This window comes from Argopecten irradians, chromosome 6 (assembly GCF_041381155.1).
Source record: "Argopecten irradians isolate NY chromosome 6, Ai_NY, whole genome shotgun sequence".
NCBI lineage: Eukaryota > Metazoa > Mollusca > Bivalvia > Pectinida > Pectinidae > Argopecten > Argopecten irradians.
Window position 1 is genome coordinate 36,335,417 of NC_091139.1, and position 26,264 is coordinate 36,361,680.

Consider the following 26,264-nt stretch of genomic DNA (forward strand, 5'->3'; position numbering starts at 1 on the left):
TTTCGAAAAACTGCCAGAGGGGTACATGGGAACCTATTTCTCCTCCCCCACTAGTGTTAGTTTGTTTTGTTCCTCAAAAAAATGTGTCCCTGGTTGAGGAGACAACTAGCAGTCATCCTTTGATTTAGAGAGATCATTATAAAGATATCTGACAAAGGAAAGTGTTGATGTTCATTTTATATGCACAAATCATCAAGACATTCCAAACCTGTTTTAATCATATACAACAAAACTATAAAATTGTTTTTCAAAAATTTAATGTTTGTAAATCTACTTATGTTATTCACTAACAATTTAACCAAATCAAGAAAACAAAGAATTTCATGCTAAAACATTTCATTATTTAGAATTGTATAATACATATAATTGCAAAATATGCGAAACCATTCAACAATATGAACAAATACAGTAAAGTGTTGTTGTTGTTGTTTTTTTTTTTTTTTTTTAAATTACTCTCATTCATAACAAAGCCAACCATGAATATTGATTAAATTAAGACAATTGGGAAACTATGGGGCATTTTATTGAAGATAATATCAAAATGCATTGGTTTTGAAGCTGATTTATCAGAGTAACTTCCTTTCTGTTTTGCCAGAGCTATATCTCTGGTTTTACTTTTATAGATAGCTTGGTAGAGAATGCTTAACTAAAGGCATACAATATCTTTATATAAATAATTGGGGGATTTTTTTTTTTTCATTCTGTAATATATCTCTTACTCTCTGAAATAAAAGATACCTTTCGTGACCTTAAATTGTCTTGTGTCCCAGATCTATTAATAGCTTTAAAAATTTAGATAAATATCCACTATATTAAAGATGTCCATTCCTTCATTGAATATGTACACAAGAATTAACTACATTGTATTAGTAGACTGGTATTCTAAATGACTTAGGAGATTGGTCTGACAAAAAAATCGCCATCACATCCATGGTGAACTTGATGTTGACGGGTAAAAGAAACATACTTACCATTAAAAATAAAGAATACTTTGTGTATGATTAAAGCAGATTATCTTAGAAATAGTCCATTGTCATAATTACACAAAGATATACAAATATATTTAATTAATACCCTCATTTGGAAAGAAAATTGTGTAGAATCTATTATTACAACATGGTTCCCGAACTACTTACCATAAACTATACTCTATTTTTATTTTATAACCACTTGTAGTGGTTTCTCGATTTGTTTTTCCTCTGATCAAATTTAGATATTTCACATAAAATAAACACCTCGCTCTTGCTGTGTGTACAAAATATGGAATATCAACATAAACTGTCCAATATTTTATGAGATTATGATTACAGAAAAAAAAATAATCAAGGGCTATACTTGTGATCTAATAATAGAAGCAAAATGGATAGATTTTTGTACAATACACACCCCACACAACAACACAGGTACATGATATTCTGTAATAATGAATATTTTTGCACTCAAAACATCATTCATACAGCTTGATGAAGAACTAAAACGTGATGAACACCAACATAAAATGATTACCTGGGGCGATAACATGCAAATGGTTCATGTGAATGATGTAAACATATGTAATAACAAATTAAATACAGGAATTCAAAACAAGTGCTAAAAATATCTGTGATGACAAGACTTTAAATTCTATTTCTGTTACTTGGTATTTATGGTCCAATTTCAATGTAAAACATGGGAAATTACTTAACTGCTGGTGTATTGCCTATATCTTGGAGGAAATGATGACACGTCTGTAGACGTCTAGGAATTGCCAAACTAATATCATACAGTGAATCCAGTGTTTTAATTGACAAAATTTGAGTCGCACACAGAAACCAGTACCCATAATGACAAAGTTCTGCTGTACATAGAATCAAGAGTCCAGATTGACAAATTCTATTCACAAACACCAAACTATAGACTGGTAACTTTCTACTGTTAACAGAAACCTAGTCAACTGTTCAGTAAAACCATCAACTATTATACCCAGAATTCTGCTGATGGCAGAAAGTGTGTTCAGTTTTACAAAGTCCTAATGTTCACAGAAACCAGAATCTACATGGACATTAGTTCTAATGATTACATAAAACAGACAGTTACGGGCCGGAATTTTACTCTTACAGAAACCTATGTGTTAGCTATGAAACAAGTAAGATTCACTGCACTTGAAAATCAAAGTCTAGACCATAAAATTCTACTATAAACAGAAACCATTTTCTACTATCAAAGAAACAGGATCTTAGCAAGGTTCAACTGAAAAGAAAACAAGAAAACAAGAATTATGCATAATTTACTGCCTTGTCTATCCAACTTTCATAATTATGTTTAGTAGATAGTAATTTTTACAAGTCTTAACTGGATTTAAATAGTCAATCCTGGGTATAAAGACCACTCAAGGGACAGTCAAACCTGTGTATAAAGACCACCCAATGTACAGTCAAACCTGTGTATAAAGACCACCCAAGGGACAGTCAATCCTGTGTATAAAGACCACCCAAGGGACAGTCAAACCTGTGTATAAAGACCACCCAAGGGACAGTCAAACCTGTGTATAAAGACCACTCAAGGGACAGTCAAACCTATCTATAAAGACCGCCCAAGAGACAGTCAAACTTGTGTATAAAGACCACCCAAGGGACAGTCAATCCTGTGTATAAAGACCACACGAGGGACAGTCAAACCTGTGTATAAAGACCACTCAAGGGACTGTCAATCCTGTGTATAAAGACCACCGAAAGGACAGTCAAACCTGTCTATAAAGACCACCCAAGAAACAGTCAAACCTGTGTATTAAGATCACCCAAGAAACAGTCAAACCTGTGTATAAAGATCACCCAAGGGACAGTTAGAGTCAGGTGGTCTTTATACACAGATTGAATTGTATTACGCAGGTGGTCTTCATACAGAGGCGGCCGCTAAGGCAGATTTACCGGTAAATGGATAATAAAGCAAAACCTTACAGTCTCGCCGACAACTGCCGAAATGACAAAGCTCTGTTTTATGTGAAACCATAAACTGCAATGAAAGTTGGACTAGTTATAGTAACTAAAGGTAAAGATGGACAAAGCTATACTTACATAGAAACCAAACAAAGACAAATACTAATGCCTGCAGAAAGAAGGGCTGAAAACTGAAATCAAATTCTGACTTGACAAGCTTCACTGATCCAGACACCTGATTATGTACAGACAAGTGTTTTTTCCCTTTTAATACACAGAAATCAATATTTAGACTGACAAAGTTCTTGAGAAAAGAAACCAATGCTTAGATAACCATGTGCATGGGTTCCCTGTGCACAGAAAATTACATAAACATGTCGTCTCGGTGTGCATATATTTATTGCTGTAGAATATAATCGTATTTATGATTAAAGAAAGAAATTACTTCATCTTTAGATATAACTTGAATGAGAAAATCAATTTGATATTCTAATTCCATCAAATTTCCCTCCTTACAAATCCATTGATCAATAAAATAGGGGTCCAGTTGACAGATAGGCCTAATGTCCATGATAATATACGCCAAATCCTCAGCACCATCGTAACGTTTTTATATTTTAAAGAAATACGCCAAATCCTCAGCACCATCGGGTCAATTATCTGGTAGACATCATCTGGGGGAGCGTTCAATACCTGAAATTGAAAAGGTTTGTCAACACAAATTTTCCAAACTTAAAGAACTTTATGTATATGTATAATTAATCTTTTGTAAATTGAAGTAGCTACCAAAGGGTTATTAAGATTTGGAACCAAAAACCTTTGGACTTTATAATTATTGCTGAAGCAATTTATGTCCCAACTTTTTAAGATGCAATGATTTTAAGTATTTAAAGAAAATAAGCTTTTAAGTATCCTTGATGCAATGCCAATGAAGCCATGAGACGGCTGACCATGTTTTCTATTAATACAAATACTTTTACCCCTATCACCGTTGTTCTATTAATACAAATACTTTTACCCCTATTACTGAAACTCAAACTTAAACAAGATATTTTGAGTCTATGTAACTTTTCATGTTGACTAAGTATGTAAAGGACAATAACAGTAGGATACATAACTTGTTTAAGCTACTATGAGGACTATCTGTACACCACAGAACACAGAGATAATACACCCCTAACCCCTCTGTACACCACAGAACACAGAGATAATACACCCCTAACCCCTCTGTACACCACAGAACACAGAGATAATACACCCCTAACCCCTCTGTACACCACAGAACACAAAGATAATACACCCCTAACCCCTCTGTACACCACAGAACACAGAGATAATACACTCCTAACCCCTCTGTACACCACAGAACACAAAGATAATACACCCCTAACCCCTCTGTACACCACAGAACACAGAGATAATACACCCCTAACCCCTCTGTACACCACAGAACACAGAGATAATACACCCCTAACCCCTCTGTGCACCACATAACACAAAGATAATACACCACTAACCCCTCTGTACACCACAGAACACAGAGATAATACACCCCTAACCCCTCTGTACACCACAGAACACAGAGATAATACACCCCTAACCCCTCTGTACACCACAGAACACAGAGATAATACACCCCTAACCCCTCTGTACACCACAGAACACAGAGATAATACACTCCTAACCCCTCTGTACACCACAGAACACAAAGATGATACACCCCTAACTCCTCTGTACACCACAGAACACAAAGATGATACACCCCTAACCCCTCTGTACACCACAGAACACAAAGATAATACACCCCTAACCCCTCTGTACACCACAGAACACAAAGATGATACACCCCTAACCCCTCTGTACACCACAGAACACAAAGATAATACACCCCTAACCCCTCTGTACACCACAGAACACAAAGATAATACACCCCTAACCCCTCTGTACACCACAGAACACAAGAGATAATACACCCCTAACCCCTCTGTACACCACAGAACACAGAGATAATACACCCCTAACCCCTCTGTACACCACAGAACACAAAGATAATACACCCCTAACCCCTCTGTACACCACAGAACACAGAGATAATACACCCCTAACCCCTCTGTACACCACAGAACACAGAGATAATACACCCCTAACCCCTCTGTACACCACAGAACACAGAGATAATACACCCCTAACCCCTCTGTACACCACAGAACACAGAGATAATACACCCCTAACCCCTCTGTACACCACAGAACACAGAGATAATACACCCCTAACCCCTCTGTACACCACAGAACACAAAGATGATACACCCCTAACCCCTCTGTACACCACAGAACACAGAGATAATACACCCCTAACCCCTCTGTACACCACAGAACACAGAGATAATACACCCCTAACCCCTCTGTACACCACAGAACACAAAGATAATACACCCCTAACCCCTCTGTACACCACAGAACACAGAGATAATACACCCCTAACCCCTCTGTACACCACAGAACACAGAGATAATACACCCCTAACCCCTCTGTACACCACAGAACACAGAGATAATACACCCCTAACCCCTCTGTACACCACAGAACACAGAGATAATACACCCCTAACCCCTCTGTACACCACAGAACACAAAGATGATACACCCCTAACCCCTCTGTACACCACAGAACACAGAGATAATACACCCCTAACCCCTCTGTACACCACAGAACACAGAGATAATACACCCCTAACCCCTCTGTACACCACAGAACACAGAGATAATACACCCCTAACCCCTCTGTACACCACAGAACACAGAGATAATACACCCCTAACCCCTCTGTACACCACAGAACACAGAGATAATACACCCCTAACCCCTCTGTACACCACAGAACACAGAGATAATACACCCCTAACCCCTCTGTACACCACAGAACACAGAGATAATACACCCCTAACCCCTCTGTACACCACAGAACACAGAGATAATACACCCCTAACCCCTCTGTACACCACAGAACACAAGAGATAATACCCCTAACCTTTCCACAGAAAAGTAACACCCCTAACCCCTCTGTACACCACAGAACACAAGAGATAATACACCCCTAACCCCTCTGTACACCACAGAACACAGAGATAATACACCCTAACCCCTCTGTACACCACAGAACACAAAGATAATACACCCCTAACCCCTCTGTACACCACAGAACACAAAGATAATACACCCCTAACCCCTCTGTACACCACAGAACACAGAGATAATACACCCCTAACCCCTCTGTACACCACAGAACACAAAGATAATACACCCCTAACCCCTCTGTACACCACAGAACACAGAGATAATACACCCCTAACCCCTCTGTACACCACAGAACACAGAGATAATACACCCCTAACCCCTCTGTACACCACAGAACACAGAGATAATACACCCCTAACCCCTCTGTACACCACAGAACACAGAGATAATACACCCCTAACCCCTCTGTACACCACAGAACACAGAGATAATACACCCCTAACCCCTCTGTACACCACAGAACACAGAGATAATACACCCCTAAACCCCTCTGTACACCACAGAACACAGAGATAATACACCCTAACCCCTCTGTACACCACAGAACACAGAGATAACACCTATAATACACCCCTAACCCCTCTGTACACCACAGAACACAGAGATAATACACCCCTAACCCCTCTGTACACCACAGAACACAGAGATAATACACCCCTAACCCCTCTGTACACCACAGAACACAGAGATAATACACCCCTAACCCCTCTGTACACCACAGAACACAGAGATAATACACCCCTAACCCCTCTGTACACCACAGAACACAAAGATAATACACCCCTAACCCCTCTGTACACCACAGAACACAAAGATAATACACCCCTAACCCCTCTGTACACCACAGAACACAGAGATAATACACCCTACCCCCTAACCCCTCTAATACACCACAGAACACAGAGATAATACACCCCTAACCCCTCTGTACACCACAGAACACAAAGATAATACACCCCTAACCCCTCTGTACACCACAGAACACAGAGATAATACACCCCTAACCCCTCTGTACACCACAGAACACAAAGATAATATACACCCCTAACCCCTCTGTACACCACAGAACACAGAGATAATACACCCCTAACCCCTCTGTACACCACAGAACACAGAGATAATACACCCCTAACCCCTCTGTACACCACAGAACACAAAGATAATACACCCCTAACCCCTCTGTACACCACAGAACACACAAGATAATACACCCCTAACCCCTCTGTACACCACAGAACACAAAGATAATACACCCCTAACCCCTCTGTACACCACAGAACACAAAGATAATACACCCCTAACCCCTCTGTACACCACAGAACACAAAGATAATACACCCCTAACCCTCTCTGTACACCACAGAACACAGAGATAATACACCCCTAACCCCTCTGTACACCACAGAACACAGAGATAATACACCCCTAACCCCTCTGTACACCACAGAACACAGAGATAATACACCCCTAACCCCTCTGTACACCACAGAACACAAAGATAATACACCCCTAACCCCTCTGTACACCACAGAACACAAAGATAATACACCCCTAACCCCTCTGTACACCACAGAACACAAAGATAATACACCCCTAACCCCTCTGTACACCACAGAACACAAAGATGATACACCCCTAACTCCTCTGTACACCACAGAACACAAAGATGATACACCCCTAACCCCTCTGTACACCACAGAACACAAAGATAATACACCCCTTACCCCTCTGTACACCACAGAACACAGAGATAATACACCCCTAACCCCTCTGTACACCACAGAACACAAAGATAATACACCCCTAACCCCTCTGTACACCACAGAACACAAAGATAATACACCCCTAACCCCTCTGTACACCACAGAACACAAAGATAATACACCCCTAACCCCTCTGTACACCACAGAACACAAAGATAATACACCCCTAACCCCTCTGTACACCACAGAACACAGAGATAATACACCCCTAACCCCTCTGTACACCACAGAACACAAGAGATAATACACCCCTAACCCCTCTGTACACCACAGAACACAAAGATAATACACCCCTAACCCCTCTGTACACCACAGAACACAAAGATAATACACCCCTAACCCCTCTGTACACCACAGAACACAGAGATAATACACCCCTAACCCCTCTGTACACCACAGAACACAGAGATAATACACCCCTAACCCCTCTGTACACCACAGAACACACAAGATAATACACCCCTAACCCCTCTGTACACCACAGAACACAAGAGATAATACACCCCTAACCCCTCTGTACACCACAGAACACAAAGATAATACACCCCTAACCCCTCTGTACACCACAGAACACAAAGATAATACACCCCTAACCCCTCTGTACACCACAGAACACAAAGATAATACACCCCTAACCCCTCTGTACACCACAGAACACAAGATAATACACCCTAACCCCTCTGTACACCACAGAACACAAGAGATAATACACCCCTAACCCCTCTGTACACCACAGAACACAGAGATAATACACCCCTAACCCCTCTGTACACCACAGAACACAGAGATAATACACCCTAACCCTCTGTACACACAGAACACAGAGATAATACACCCCTAACCCCTCTGTACACCACAGAACACAAAGATAATACACCCCTAACCCCTCTGTACACCACAGAACACAAAGATAATACACCCCTAACCCCTCTGTACACCACAGAACACAAAGATAATACACCCCTAACCCCTCTGTACACCACAGAACACAAGAGATAATACACCCCTAAACCCCTCTGTACACCACAGAACACAGAGATAATACACCCTAACCCTCTGTACACCACAGAACCAGATAATTGTACACCCCACAGTCACACAAACACAGAGATAATACACCCCTAACCCCTCTGTACACCACAGAACACAAAGATAATACACCCCTAACCCCTCTGTACACCACAGAACACAAAGATAATACACCCTAACCCCTCTGTACACCACAGAACACAAGAGATAATACACCCCTAACCCCCTCTGTACACCACAGAACACAGAGATAATACACCCCTAACCCCTCTGTACACCACAGAACACAAAGATAATACACCCCTAACCCCTCTGTACACCACAGAACACAAAGATAATACACCCCTAACCCCTCTGTACACCACAGAACACAGAGATAATACACCCCTAACCCCTCTGTACACCACAGAACACAAAGATAATACACCCCTAACCCCTCTGTACACCACAGAACACAAAGATAATACACCCCTAACCCTCTGTACACCACAGAACACAAAGATAATACACCCCTAACCCCTCTGTACACCACAGAACACAAAGATAATACACCCCTAACCCCTCTGTACACCACAGAACACAAAGATAATACACCCCTAACCCCTCTGTACACCACAGAACACAAAGATAATACACCCCTAACCCCTCTGTACACCACAGAACACAAAGATGATACACCCCTAACCCCTCTGTACACCACAGAACACAAAGATGATACACCCCTAACCCCTCTGTACACCACAGAACACAAAGATGATACACCCCTAACCCCTCTGTACACCACAGAACACAAAGAGATAATACACCCCTAACCCCTCTGTACACCACAGAACACAAAGATAATACACCCCTAACCCCTCTGTACACCACAGAACACAAGATAATACACCCCTAACCCCTCTGTACACCACAGAACACAAAGATAATACACCCCTAACCCCTCTGTACACCACAGAACACAAAGATAATACACCCCCTAACCCCTCTGTACACCACAGAACACAAAGATAATACACCCCTAACCCCTCTGTACACCACAGAACACAAAGATAATACACCCCCTAACCCCTCTGTACACCACAGAACACAAAGATAATACACCCCTAACCCCTCTGTACACCACAGAACACAAAGATAATACACCCCTAACCCCTCTGTACACCACAGAACACAGAGATAATACACCCCTAACCCCTCTGTACACCACAGAACACAAAGATAATACACCCCTAACCCCTCTGTACACCACAGAACACAAAGATAATACACCCCTAACCCCTCTGTACACCACAGAACACAAAGATAATACACCCCTAACCCCTCTGTACACCACAGAACACAGAGATAATACACCCCTAACCCCTCTGTACACACAGAACACAAAGATAATACACCCCTAACCCCTCTGTACACCACAGAACACAAAGATAATACACCCCTAACCCCTCTGTACACCACAGAACACAGAGATAATACACCCCTAACCCCTCTGTACACCACAGAACACAAAGATAATACACCCCTAACCCCTCTGTACACCACAGAACACAGAGATAATACACCCCTAACCCCTCTGTACACCACAGAACACAAAGATAATACACCCCTAACCCCTCTGTACACCACAGAACACAGAGATAATACACCCCTAACCCCTCTGTACACCACAGAACACAAAGATAATACACCCCTAACCCCTCTGTACACCACAGAACACAGAGATAATACACCCCTAACCCCTCTGTACACCACAGAACACAAAGATAATACACCCCTAACCCCTCTGTACACCACAGAACACAAAGATAATACACCCCTAACCCCTCTGTACACCACAGAACACAGAGATAATACACCCCTAACCCCTCTGTACACCACAGAACACAGAGATAATACACTCCTAACCCCTCTGTACACCACAGAACACAGAGATAATACACCCCTAACCCCTCTGTACACCACAGAACACAAGAGATAATACACCCCTAACCCCTCTGTACACCACAGAACACAGAGATAATACACCCCTAACCCCTCTGTACACCACAGAACACAAGATAATACACCCCTAACCCCTCTGTACACCACAGAACACAGAGATAATACACCCCTAACCCCTCTGTACACCACAGAACACAGAGATAATACACCCCTAACCCCTCTGTACACCACAGAACACAAAGATAATACACCCCTAACCCCTCTGTACACCACAGAACACAAAGATAATACACCCCTAACCCCTCTGTACACCACAGAACACAAAGATAATACACCCCTAACCCCTCTGTACACCACAGAACACAGAGATAATACACCCCTAACCCCTCTGTACACCACAGAACACAAAGATAATACACCCCTAACCCCTCTGTACACCACAGAACACAGAGATAATACACCCCTAACCCCTCTGTACACCACAGAACACAGAGATAATACACCCCTAACCCCTCTGTACACCACAGAACACAAAGATAATACACCCCTAACCCCTCTGTACACCACAGAAACACAGAGATAATACACCCCTAACCCCTCTGTACACCACAGAACACAAGAGATAATACACCCCTAACCCCTCTGTACACCACAGAACACAGAGATAATACACCCCTAACCCCTCTGTACACCACAGAACACAAAGATAATACACCCCTAACCCCTCTGTACACCACAGAACACAAAGATAATACACCCCTAACCCCTCTGTACACCACAGAACACAGAGATAATACACCCCTAACCCCTCTGTACACCACAGAACACAAAGATAATACACCCCTAACCCCTCTGTACACCACAGAACACAAGATAATACACCCCTAACCCCTCTGTACACCACAGAACACAAAGATAATACACCCTAACCCTCACCCCTAAACCCCTCTGTACACCACAGAACACAGAGATAATACACCCCTAACCCCTCTGTACACCACAGAACACAGAGATAATACACCCCTAACCCCTCTGTACACCACAGAACACAGAGATAATACACCCCTAACCCCCTCTGTACACCACAGAACACAAAGATGATACACCCCTAACCCCTCTGTACACCACAGAACACAAAGATGATACACCCCTAACCCCTCTGTACACCACAGAACACAGAGATAATACACCCCTAACCCCTCTGTACACCACAGAACACAAAGATGATACACCCCTAACTCCTCTGTACACCACAGAACACAGAGATAATACACCCCTAACCCCTCTGTACACCACAGAACACAGAGAGATAATACACCCCTAACCCCTCTGTACACCACAGAACACAGAGATAATACACCCCTAACCCCTCTGTACACCACAGAACACAGAGATAATACACCCCTAACCCCTCTGTACACCACAGAACACAAAGATAATACACCCCTAACCCCCTCTGTACACCACAGAACACAAAGATAATACACCCCTAACCCCTCTGTACACCACAGAACACAGAGATAATACACCCCTAACCCCTCTGTACACCACAGAACACAAAGATAATACACCCCTAACCCCTCTGTACACCACAGAACACAAAAATAATACACCCCTAACCCCTCTGTACACCACAGAACACAAAGATAATACACCCCTAACCCCTCTGTACACCACAGAACACAAAGATAATACACCCTAACCCCTCTGTACACCACAGAACACAAAGATAATACACCCCTACCCCTCTGTACACCACAGAACACAAAGATAATACACCCCTAACCCCTCTGTACACACAGCACACAAAGATAATACACCCCTAACCCCTCTGGCACCACAGAACACAAAGATAATACACCCCTAACCCCTCTGTGCACCACAGAACACAAAGATAATACACCCTAACCCCTCTGTACACCACAGAACACAAAGATAATACACCCCTAACCCCTCTGTACACCACAGAACACAAAGATAATACACTCCTAACCCCTCTGTACACCACAGAACACAAAGATAATACACCACTAACCCCTCTGTACACCACAGAACACAAAGATAATACACCCCTAACCCCTCTGTACACCACAGAACACAAAGATAATACACCCCTAACCCCTCTGTACACCACAGAACACAAAGATAATACACCCCTAACCCCTCTGTACACCACAGAACACAAAGATAATACACCCCTAACCCCTCTGTACACCACAGAACACAGAGATAATACACCCCTAACCCCTCTGTACACCACAGAACACAAAGAATACATAATACACCCCACCCCTCTGTACACAACACAAGAAACACACTGAAAAAAAGATAATACACCCCTAACCCCTCTGTACACCACAGAACACAAACATAATACACCCCTAACCCCTCTGTACACCACAGAACACAAAGATAATACACCCCTAACCCCTCTGTGCACCACAGAACACAAAGATAATACACCCCTAACCCCTCTGTACACCACAGAACACAGAGATAATACACCCCTAACCCCTCTGTACACCACAGAACACAGAGATAATACACCCCTTACCCCTCTGTACACCACAGAACACAAAGATAATACACCCCTTACCCCTCTGTACACCACAGAACACAAAGATAATACACCCCTTACCCCTCTGTACACCACAGAACACAGAGATAATACACCCCTTACCCCTCTGTACACCACAGAACACAAAGATAATACACCCCTAACCCCTCTGTCACCACAGAACACAGAGATAATACACTCCTAACCCCTCTGTACACCACAGAACACAGAGATAATACACTCCTAACCCCTCTGTACACCACAGAACACAGAGATAATACACTCCTAACCCCTCTGTACACCACAGAACACAGAGATAATACACTCCTAACCCCTCTGTACACCACAGAACACAGAGATAATACACTCCTAACCCCTCTGTACACCACAGAACACAAAGATAATACACTCCTAACCCCTCTGTACACCACAGAACACAAAGATAATACACTCCTAATCCCTCTGTACACCACAGAACACAAAGATAATACACCCCTAACCCCTCTGTGCACCACATAATACAAAGATAATACACCCCTTACCCCTCTGTACACCACAGAACACAGAGATAATACACCCCTAACCCCTCTGTACACCACAGAACACAAAGATAATACACCCCTAACCCCTCTGTGCACCACAGCACACAAAGATAATACACCCCTAAGCCCTCTGTACACCACAGCACACAAAGATAATACACCCCTAACCCCTCTGTACACCACAGAACACAGAGATAATACACCCCTAACCCAGGGTTTTTGCCAGCTATTTTGGGAAAAGGACCCTGAGCAAAAATTGGGAAAATATTATCGGTGTTTTTAAAAAATTGGGAAATTATCATCCTCATTTTAATTTAAGTCTGACTAAAAATATTCATTAACTATTGCGTCAGTGTTCAGTAATAAAAAAATGATTTATTTATCATTTTAATTATTTTTGATGCTGTATGTAATTTATATTGCATGTAAAAGATATTCCACCGCTGACAAACAGTATTTTTTCTCTATCAAAAATTTTTAAAAAGAGCAGACGAACTAGTATTTTTTGTACAGTTACAAAAGTTGTTTTCTGTACACCATTACCGCCATTAAAAAGTTTGAGCTTCTTCTTTTATTTTAAGATAAAAATATGAAAATAATTAATTGCATTCCAAAAAATATCTTTGGCACTATGTCATATCGAATGAAAGTACTGATAGTGCATGCACCAAAAGCAAAATAAATTATTTTCTATATTATTTTTTTGTGATAATTAGACATATCCATACACGATAAAACACAAATTATAGTTCAAATGATGAGTATTGTTTATGCTCTGTCGACGATGTCCAGAGCGTTCAAAATAAAATACTTGGAACGTACAAATGTAACTGATCAATGCAGAGATTATGGCAAAATGCAAGTACATGAGGCCTATGTAAATTGTCAAAGACATTTGAAAACGAAATATACTACATGTATACACAAACCACAATATATGGATTCAAACAAAATTTTATTTACAACTGATACTTAACAAATTGAATAGCAGACGAAACCTCTGGCTCATTCCTACTGTCACTTACCACACTGAAAGTGGGCCACGTGCCAAAAATACCAACTGACAGAACCCAAGATATTGTGCCTGAGGTGTTGATTAATTGGTGATTGCCATTTATAATCCTATTTTTATGTCTGGTTGATGTTTTTGCGTCCGTACCCCAGCCGACTCACCTGTCATGGCCGCCATTTTTCGGGTGCGTTTGATTGCAAAGTCCAAAAAGTGGTGGGACTCCGCCACTGAAATCGGGACGCTTCCGCGAACGTAAACTATTAAGAAATGATGTTTCCCATGTGAAATGGGCTTGTACAGGACATTAGATATTAATAACCGTTACCGGAGGTATATTGAGACATCATTTGCGGTTTTAACTTAATGCTATGATTGGGAAAATAGTGACTGAATTTGGGAAAATACAGTGCTATTTTTCAATTGGGAATGGGTCCGTTTACCGGACCCTATAAAGGCCTGGCAAAAACCCTGGTAACCCCTCTGTGCACCACATAACACAAAGATAATACACCACTAACCCCTCTGTACACTACAGAACACAGAGATAATACACTCCTAACCCCTCTGTACACCACAGAACACAAAGATAATACACTCCTAACCCCTCTGTACACCACAGAACACAAAGATAATACACTCCTAACCCCTCTGTACACCACAGAACACAAAGATAATACACTCCTAATCCCTCTGTGCACCACAGAACACAAAGATAATACACCCCTTACCCCTCTGTACACCACACAACACAAAGATAATACACCCCTAACCCCTCTGTACACCACAGAACACAGAGATAATACGCACCCAACCTCTCAACCCCTTCCCCGGTCAATAGTAATTTTTCCATATGTTTTCTGAAATATCTTAATTTTCTGCTTTTATGCCATATAAATAAGTTGTTTTTAACATCAAACCTTGACCGCCTTGATCCATCATAATGGCTGCCTGAGTAAGATCTTGATCCACTGTTGCCTCGCCGACGGTCTTCAGAAGAGCTTGATCTGTAATACATGATATTTGTAAACAATGCTATTACAAAAGTTGTGCATGTCTTAAAAATATCTTATAAGCTGTGGAATATACATTAAAAAAAAACCCAAAAAACTTGAATCAATTAAAGGTGCTTCAATTCATAAAAAAAAATCTCATGACAAAGTTTCTTTGTGAAACTTTATCTCTTATCGCCAAACCTCGACCTCCGGTATCCTGACTTCCTGTCTCTCGGTGACCTTGACCTATCTCGGCTTCTCTTTGATTGTGGTGACACAGATCTACAATACAAAAATGGTGGTACACAATAATATAAAGCAAACTGGTACAAATCTAATAGAACTGTGTATTATAGATACTTAAATCAGTAAAGTACTCATTCCTTATGCATTTTGTAAAGCACATGCATGCTTTGTCTTTATGGCAAATAAGGTACATACCTACTGTCATCCATAATTAAAGGGACAATTCACTAAGCATAAATCTTTTACATAACAAAGAAGCAAAATATGGCATAAATGTAATGCTCTAAATTTCTTATGAAACATATAACATAAAATATTGACAAGTTCCATGTCATTGTTTAGTATTTTAATTGATACCGTTGTAATTACAAATCGTTGATCAATACGATTAAGCAGGTACAATATGTACGCTGTACCCATACTAGAGACAAAGTCACGCACGTCAAACAAATCAACTACATAACCAGAGGAGGTGATAAAATGATTTTTAAGCAAGACAATTCACCTAGTAAGGTAAACACACAACTGTCAGAGCAATTTGAGCAGTTATTGACAAAAGTGTCATTGCTCTAAGTGCAAGGGATAGGGGTCGGCATACAAGATATTCGACCACAACATGTAATGGCGGACAGCGAGCGAGTTTGAACGTTTCATACGCATTTCACCACCATGGGCTTTTCTGGCATATCACAGTAAAACCGGCTGATCTAATTTCCATTAGAACTTGTTTTTTTCCGATATGTGTACAAATTTTAATGTTCTCTTAGACTGAATTGTCCCTTTAACTTCACAAAATTAACATGTATGGTAGGGGTATAAATATAATCTTCTGCATGATTATACATCACAGTCATGTAATATTAATAACTGTGCTTTTTATATTTGTGTAAAATACCACTTAAGACTACTTCAGTCAATCTTACACATCAAAGGCAATACTTACCAGCCAAACATTGATTTTGCATAGTTAGCTAATAGTATGAACAACTAGGTAGATGCATACAAAATAAAGATTCAATAGTGATATTGACCTTTTGACCTCTACCCTTTACCCTCTCCACCAAGTTACCTGGACCTAGACCTATTGCTTCTCTTCCTTCGATTCCTTGAGGATGACCTAGAGCCGGATGAGGATGACCTTGAGGAAGATGAGCTTGACCTTGAAGATGAACTTGAAGATGAGTTTGATCTCTTATCGTCCTCTTCATCACTACCATCCAAATCGTATTTACTCAAATCCCCATCATCTTCTTCCTAAATTTGATATTTACAACCATAAGTAACTTCAGAATTGTAAAGACACATTAATATTCTGTTCATTTAACAAGTTAATTGTTCTATAACTAGGACTATAAGCCAATGGTTTAATAAAATCCCTACAACAGATCCCAGACGGATCTTGGCGCCCACCAAAGAATGATCTATGTCTGACAAAGGAAAGATGGATCTTTTAAAACTTTTTCAAACATACTACACATAAAATTTGAGACAGATCACTTCAGTACTTTCTGAGAAATAGCAGTAACAAACTTCAACTATCAAAATCCAAGATGGCTACTTGGCGGTCATATTGTTGATCAATTGGTCCAAAATCACAATATGCACAACTAGGGCCCTAAGGGAACCTTTATGTGAAATTTGAGAATGGTCCATTCAATACTTTCTGAGAAATAGCGATAACAAAACTTTAACTATCAAAATCCAAGATGACTCTTTGGCGGCCATCTTGTTGATCAATCTGTCCCAAATCGCAATATGCATAACTAGGGCCCTAGGAGAACCTACATGTGAAATTTGAGAATGATCAATTCCATACTTTCTGTGAAATAGCGATAACAAACTTTAATTATCAAAATCCAAGATGGGTGCCTGGCGGCCATCTTATTGACCAATCAGTCCCAAAACGCAATATGCACAACTATGGCCCCAGGAAAACCTACATATGAAATTTGAGACCGATCCTTTCAGTACTTTCTGAGAAATAGCGATAACAGAACTTTAAATATCAAAATCAAAGATGGCTGCCTTGCGTCCATCTTGTTGACCGATCGGTCCCAAAACGCAATATGCACAACTACTGATGATGATGGGCTAAAAATCCAATTGAAATTAAAAATATGCTTTAATACAAGATCTAACAACTCTCTGTTTGGGGTCACCTCAGCATGACCCCTGAGTCTAGAATTTGAACATTTCAAGACATTCTAGTAGCTACTTATACTTTCAAGAGAAATGACCTAAATCAAATACTTCATAGGCGACACATTGCTAACCATAGAGGTCATACTGAGGTAACCTGCAACGAAAAGTTGTTTGATAGTGTATTGGAGTGTTCCATAGAGAATCATAGTGGAGCAAAATTACAAGTCTAAGTTTGATTAGATTGATATTCCTATTTTCCCTTGATTGAGATCATGGAACAAAATGTTACATTATTTTTAAAAATATATGACCATATTAAAATACAGGGAATACTCTGATGAAAAGACTAAAAAATAAATTATTTTCATTCATGTTTGGATTTCCTTTATGTTAGCTGCAAATAATCCAAGAATTGTACTGACAGTATGTAGTTATATACCCTAAATAAATCTTGTGTCTTTGGTTGGGGGATTAAGGCAACATTTACCCTTATAATCAGATAAAGCACCTGTTCTGACATAATTACCTCCTCTGAGTCAATCTTGTAATTTGACAAATCTCCATCTTCCTCCTCCTCCTCCTCCTCTTCCTCCTCCTCTATTGTCTCCTGTTTTGGTAATGTGGGAAGGGGCTGGTCAGAACTAGTTTTTCTAAACTTTTTCTTTTTACGACCAAACTGTTATAAAAAAATTACAATACAGACAATAATGGACATTTGATGTGGTGAATAACTAATTGGCACATTGACCCACCACTAAACGCAGTAAACCTACTTATTTTAGCACAGTAATATTATAGCGCAACCGAAAAAACCCTGTAAATTATGATTTATTAGCAAAAAATATCAAAATTTTAGCATTGTACATGAATTAGTGCTCCAAAGACAGCATGAAAAGCGCGAAAATTAAACTACCACTTAAATAAGTACATTTACAGTAGTAAATACCTGGTACACGTATATAACCAGTGCCGATTGTAGTTATGTTTTGTCAAAAACAATTGAAAATACCTAATGTAGCTTTGCAAATAAATCAACTTGGAAATTATGTGACAAGAGAGTCAATGATAAAATGTTAGCCTCCCTGTTGACTAGAACTGTTATCATATATCGGCATCCCGATATATCACGATTGTAGAGAAGAGACGATGATATCGTTAAAAATCTTATATCTACGATAACGTCGTCAGCCGTAACCCATCATGTGTTAGTTGGAAAGGAAACTGATTACAAGTTGACAACTTAGTTAAACAATGTTTGAAAGCATCTTGCCGAATATTGGTAAATCAGTCAGTGTTTACTAAAATAGCAACACAGTTATACATTGTGTACTGTGTAGTACTCGTGATTTGTGTCAAAAAACCTGTCCCATCAAGGTGAAAGTTGAACTAGTCGACAACACTAGTACTAGTACTGATAGCCAATCAGGAGCCGAGGCCACGCTCCCACTCTCTCAGCTAGACACTGCCAATCGCTCGCCTGACCGCGAATCGGAGCCTGAACCAAAACGTGCGAAGATGGATACCACTTCAACTTTGCAAGATTTTCTGGGTGACATATTATTTATCAGACATGAACGTAAATCTCCGACACAAGAACAAATAATCTGTCAGGAAATAGAAAGGTACAAATCAGAATGCACTAGATCACCACCTGACACAAACTCCGATCCGTTACAATGGTGGAAAGATAGGGCAATCATCTACCTGAATCTTTCTGTGTATGTTAAACAATATCTGTGTGTTCCGGCAACAAGAGTGTCGTCAGAGAGGATCTTTAGCTGCGCAGGGAACACATTAACAAACAAACGGGCTTGTTTGTCCGAAGACAATGTTGACAAATTGATTTTCTTAAACAAAAACATTGCACTGTCGGACACGGACAGAATCTGATTGACTTGTAAACAAACATCTAATTAAAAGTATCACAAATTAATGTTCGTTTTGATGAATGTTTCACATTATTTATATACAAATTACACTCTTTATTGTACTTTCATGATTGGTCCCCCAAACATGACTTATATTTCCATAAATTCCTTTTATATTTTACTCGGCAAAAATCGTGGTATTTTGACGAGATTGCAATGCACATTTTCTCTACGATAACAGCTCTACTGTTGACTTTATGTTCAGTATCGCATAATAAACTGTGATGTCAAGGGAGGATACAGGAGCCCCACTAGACCATATGTGTAGTTATTCCCCTTTGTTAAAATAGATAAAATTATAGAAATGTCCAAAGAGATGTTAATTCTACAGGATTAACAATACATTTTTAGCATGGAAAAAATATTTCTAAAACTTCTCACATAGAAAGAAGCTTTAAGGAACAAAGACAAAATATGAAATAATCTGTTATTGGAATGGGTAAGATGTGATCAGGCTTTGTCAAAGAAATTGATATCATAAAAAAGCGGTTTTGTTTGAATCTATAACATGACACCTGCACCAATTTCACACAGCTATAGAGAAACTCACATCATCAAATTCACTATCGTCTTCTTCTCCATCTCGCTTTATATACTCCACAACTTCATCTCGCTCCATGTAACCACCTCCAAAGCCTACAAAATGTACATGCTAATTAGAACGCTGACATCAGTTAGAAAGAGCACCACTGAAGTTGATCCTATTCAGCAGTAAGTCTCAAAAACTATTGCCATGAAATTTGATGTCCCAAGATTCCAAAGACACTAATATTTGTTGAAATTAAACCATTTATAAATGTTGCCCTATTTAGAAGCCACAGTGGTTATTATCATGGTATTTCTCTGGGAAAATTCAAATTACTAATTCACATCTTCATTCCATCAGCTACCTTTAGCTACAAGTGAAAGTTTGGAAAATCTAAAACAATGTCGTCAAATTGATGATAAAAATACATTCATAACCAAATTTAAATCAGGAACATAAAGTTAGCAGGACTAGAGAGAAAGTATACAGATACGGTTGCATCTATTTGTCCATTTTCATTTTGGTACAATTAAGGTCTAGACATCACATTCAGTTTGATATTAATGCTGTTTAAATGACAGCTGAAATATGATTGAAATCAGCAGGAAAGAAAATCTTACTAAAAACCCACAAAGGTCGTACTAGTTATCTGCACATGGTCTAATATAGTTCAGATGACACAGTCTCACCCGAAGATTATCTGCCAAGGATTTTAAAAGTTTAATTTGATATCTTACAAAAAACCTTATTTTTTTTAATATAATACATACATGTAGATTTACCATAGCATGAAGAATTTGCAGAAAGATTTGACTAGATAGATGTTTATCTGTATCCTTGGTTAGAGGAAAACTTTATACCAAGCAATAAATACCTCTAGTGAAGTTCTCACCTGTTCTTTGCTCCTGTTTTCCATATTTTGGAGAATTACACACATTGCAGGTCATCCGTCGTGCCCAGTTCACATTACCACAACTGAAAAAATATCCAAAGATTTCTCATAAATAAATTTCTATGCAAGCTCTAGGCATTTATGGAAATATTGGTATGCAAAAATATCCAAGCCTTATTCTTCTTTGCTAGTAATCATAAAAGACAACATAATTACAAGTGTACATAAAAATATGAAATAGAATATTAATTTTGTGATTGAAGAAACATTGACAAAATGTTTAAATATATTTTAAAATATCTTTTACATGTGTTATGTAACAAAATTTTGAGATTTTCCTTCTTGGAAACCTGTAGGATTTGGAAACCTGTCCATATTGACCGGATATATACTAGTCACTATGACATCTGGTTTAGACAAGTTATACTGTTTATGCTATATTTCCAACATTATTATAAGGTTTGGATTATTGAAAGAACAAATAAAGCAAAATCCAGAGGAACTTTTAACCCAAGGTATATGGTCTCATCTTAGATGAAATAAACTCTGCTATTGATAACAAGGATAAGTTTACCATGTCACAAGGAGGTGTTTTCAACCATCTAGGTAAGTTAAATGTATGTTGTGTTTGAAAAAATTATTTTGTTTCAATGTGTATGACATTGTTTTAGATGTAGGGCTGCCGCGGTTAACCGGTATATTGGGGTATTGCAATACACCACCAAAAAATATTGTACCGCGATACAGTTTACCTGTACCGGTTTTTTACGATATATTTTCTTAGTATCATAATTTCATTAATTTGATATAATTAAAACGTCCTTTCATTAAAACAAAACCAGCAAGTTGTATTTGCTTTCCTTTCCGATAATATGAAGCCATGTGGGTATCCCTTTCGTTTTCATTCGATTCCGATGTCGGTCAAACGTTTGTAACTAACGTGTATAATGTTCAAATGATTCAAACATTTGCATGACGTTGAATATAAACAATATGACATTAGGCTAGTTTCTGAAATATTATCAAGTTGATTCGCTCCATCAATCAACAATACCGGAATATATAATTCTCTTAACACATTTAAGGTCCGGTGAATACATTGGCTGCAGGGATTTTGCCAGCTATTTCAGGCTTCATCACGATCGTCCGCCGCCATTTCCGAATTCCTACACGTGTCAAAACAACACTGCAATCCGATCAGCCCTTTGAAGTTTAATCACGATCGTAAGTGTAGCGTATTTTGCCAGGACAATTGTACATAAATTTGTTCATTATTTAGGTTCAAAAGTGTAAATATTTGCAGACACTATCATGTTTAGATATTGTATTATTAGGTTACGATCGTCTGTAGCCTAGCTTTTTCACAGGCTCGTAATTTTTACAAAAACCTCACATTTGAACATTTTTGTTGCTCAACAACATGGTTGAAATCGATGTAAAAACTACATAATATAGCACTGTATGTTTGTATAATGTAAAGGGTGTTTTTATTATGGAATATATACAAAATAAACACCACATATGTTAAGGTCAAAATATTGCAATATATATCACAATACAGTTGTTGTGTATCACAATATATTGTGGTACGCTTCTGCCGTATCGCGGCAGCCCTTGTTTTACACCTAATTTTTAGGTGTAAAGTGTTGCAGAGACTCACTTCAAATAAGCAGGATCTTAAAATTTAGTAAATACAAGTCTCATTCACAATATTCATGGGGGTTGAATAACGACAGTGATAGTAACCCTGAAATATTGAGGGTGTACAATTCTTTGTAAATAATGATTTTCAATGCACGTACAACACTAAACTGTTAACTTAAAACCACTATCATGGCTTTTCACCAGTCACATGTAATAGAAGCAAACCTTTTACACTGCCAGTCATCAGCACTAAAAAGACCTTTACTCTTCTCCGCTAAATTCTTTCCTATCTCTGTACCACCCTTCTTGAAAACCGTGCCATCCTTCCGTTCTAAAACAAAACAAAGATATTTTATACAATCTTAGTGTTAGTCAAAATCAATGAACTTAATCAAGATTTTTGCTAGGGTTCAAATTCTCCCAACTGTAGCACTTGAAATTTTCAATACAGCAAGTGCTGCTCCTGTCTGTGCTAAGTTACTTTGATAATATTCGATACACAAAGGCCTACTACAACAGTTTTGTCTGAAAACTATTTATTTATGCATTCAGATCTATTTCTACTTGGTAAATTTGCTTTGATACTCAAAAATCTAAAACTGGCCCAACATTCTCTGAAATCACAACAATCAATAAGACAACCGATCAGCCCCGAGTTATTGTTTGCAGATATCTTACCTGAACCACACCTGTTACACTGACTTCGTCTAGAAAAGTTAACATTCCCACATCTGCAAACAGAAGTACATATTGATTAATCAATGTGTGTGTAGATACAAGTACAATTCATACATTTATATAGCTACACATAGACCAGCTAACAAGACAGTACAATATTCAATGATTAAATCTGGTAAAAAATATATCATTACTTATTTGCAAAATGATTTTGTAAATATTAAAACAATTAATACAACCACAAACATATATTAGAGAGATTGTCAACTCCACCATGATGGGCAGATGTGCTTAGGGTTTTTAGATATACTCTTAACTAAGTTAAATACAGGAGAATAACTTTAATATGTTAAAAAAGTTCAGTAATTTTCAGATATGGTTTGAGTATGATTTTGGAAAGAAAAAATATTTTAACTTACATATTGATTAAACAAAATGCACATCCAGTCAAAATTGTCTTATTTTCAAAAAAATGAAATAGTAAAATTGCTTATTTTCATGCTTTCCAAAATCCTATTAAATCTTGTTAATCTAGGAAAATGGTCATATCAAACCATACACCATAAACTTATGTACCGATGCAAAAATATCATGTTTAAAAAAATACTATACACTTAAAAATAGTTAAGCTAAGGGGAAATGCCAATAAACCTGAGATTCCTCTGACATCAACAAAGACAAAGAACTAAAGAAGGAGTTAACTTAAAGTTTCCAATCTCTATATGTGTAAATTATGTTTCTGATACAACAGAAACCAAGTATACCGGTATGTAAAAAGAGGTCACTGACATGTACTTGGAAACGTGGGCTCAAATAGCTATAATGTTCGTCCTTGTGAATAAAGATAAATACACATCTGACGACTTTTCAACAGCAGAAAAATGTCATCAAAAAAGATGTCAGAAGTATTATATCTTTTCCACTAAAACAGTAACTATTACTGGATGAAATTTCCTGACTGGGGTACTCAACAGGAATGTGCACTTTCCCTGTTCTTTTACAAATGTGATATACCATATTAACCCAATAAACGTCCATGTACATCCCTATAATTCCCCCTCCCCTTTTGAAAGCATCATTTCAATGCCCAGGCATAAGACCGTCACTGTATGCGTTTGCAATTATTTCATCTTATTAAGCACCTTTTCATTATTTTTAACGCCCTGGGTGCTTATTGTGTTGAATATGGTATGTGGTTTTGAAGCTATTGAACAAAAGTATCATTCAAATACAATCAAAATGTTCAGGTATTCACTGGGTGTTCCATTAATGGGGTCCTTCTCAAATCAAACGGGGTCCCTTAATGTAAATAGAATATGAGTTCAGTGAAAAAAGTAGGATCCTATTGATTTTCTAATTTCTATGTTTAAAAGGAATATGGGGACAACATAAACGCAAACCCTGATGTTTATTACCCAAAATTTTAGTACTTTTTTTATCAAAGCAATGAATATACCTCGATCTAGCTTGACTGTCAGAATAAAACTTTCAAACGCCTGTGTTTCTCCAACTTTTAATTCAATTTCATTGGCCGAATTAATTTAGGCTCTTGTTAATTGGATGTATAGCAGGATTGGACTGGGTCGATAATCGGTAACCAGGTAGCTCAATCGGTAGAGCACTCGGCTAGTGTTAGGAGGGTCCCAGATTCGAATTCCGGTCTGGCTGCTACATTTTCTCCTCCTTTTACAGAATTGGCGCCAAACTAAATAATCCACGGTGGTGGTGTTTGGAAGGGTCTCGTATGGCTTTGAGGGCGAAGACTTCGAGGAAGGAGGGAGGAGTGTAGCGGGATTGAACTGGGTCCATCATCGGTGACCTGGTAGCTCAGTCGGTAGAGCATTTGGCTAGTGTTTGGAGGGTCCCGGGTTCGAATTATGGACTGGCAACTACATTTTCTCCTCTCCTGCTACAGATGTGCTACATTCTGGATTTCTGCATAAATATAATATTTTTGTTAACATACCATCAAGCTACTATTAATACATGTGTATAACAACTGACATACCGGTATTTGTAACACGTTTGATTAAGCAACGTGCGAATCTGTCAAAATCGGTTGTTTTGCATGCTGAGATGACCCCCATAATTTTACAGCAACCCTAAGCTTACCTGTTAGTTATAACTTAATGCCTAGCTAGATCTCGATTTCTTTGGGTGAGTAATGGCTGAAAAGGATACCCATTTGATCAGATTATTTACTTTGCATCGGGACAAATCCAGTCTCCTTCATTAGGTTTAAACCTTGCGCTTGCACCTCCTCCAGACATCGTGTGGTCTTCCGTCTCACGTCCCTCCTTCTCTACTTTGTTGGCCAACTCATAAGACCCAGGATTTTCATCCAATGAAATAAGCGGAATATCAATAACCGCGGAAAATGGA

At 39.0% G+C, this 26,264-nt stretch overlaps 1 protein-coding gene across 3 annotated transcripts; it reads right to left on the minus strand.

Annotated features, from left to right (window-relative positions):
- Positions 1 to 240: 240 nt before the first annotated feature.
- Positions 241 to 26,237, minus strand: LOC138325761 (zinc finger Ran-binding domain-containing protein 2-like). Of its 3 annotated transcripts, XM_069271637.1 has the most exons (12): positions 26,085 to 26,237; positions 23,883 to 23,935; positions 23,430 to 23,535; positions 21,561 to 21,643; positions 20,693 to 20,778; positions 18,741 to 18,890; positions 17,142 to 17,326; positions 16,028 to 16,108; positions 15,752 to 15,838; positions 3,541 to 3,608; positions 2,794 to 3,492; positions 241 to 2,759 (listed from the first exon to the last, which is right to left on the minus strand). In XM_069271637.1, exons 1-10 carry the CDS (start codon positions 26,150 to 26,152, stop codon positions 3,602 to 3,604), a joined length of 906 nt encoding a protein of 301 aa, XP_069127738.1. In that variant the 5' UTR covers positions 26,153 to 26,237; the 3' UTR covers positions 241 to 2,759; positions 2,794 to 3,492; positions 3,541 to 3,601. The 3 variants fall into 3 exon arrangements, with proteins under 3 accessions (XP_069127738.1, XP_069127737.1, XP_069127739.1); XM_069271636.1 differs by having other exon boundaries at positions 241 to 3,492; XM_069271638.1 differs by lacking the exons at positions 241 to 2,759; positions 2,794 to 3,492 and having other exon boundaries at positions 3,547 to 3,608; positions 15,752 to 16,108; positions 17,104 to 17,326.
- Positions 26,238 to 26,264: the final 27 nt, after the last annotated feature.

Excerpts from the sequence above, each read along its gene's own strand:
- LOC138325761 (XM_069271637.1), bottom strand. The coding sequence starts at position 26,152 with ATGTCTGGAGGAGGTGCAAGCGCAAGGTTTAAACCTAATGAAGGAGAC. Across the intron at positions 23,536-23,882 it reads GTGTAACAGGTGTGGTTCAG|AACGGAAGGATGGCACGGTT; the intron begins GTAAGATATCTG and ends GTTTTGTTTTAG. Across the intron at positions 16,109-17,141 it reads AGCAATAGGTCTAGGTCCAG|ATCTGTGTCACCACAATCAA; the intron begins GTAACTTGGTGG and ends TTTGTATTGTAG.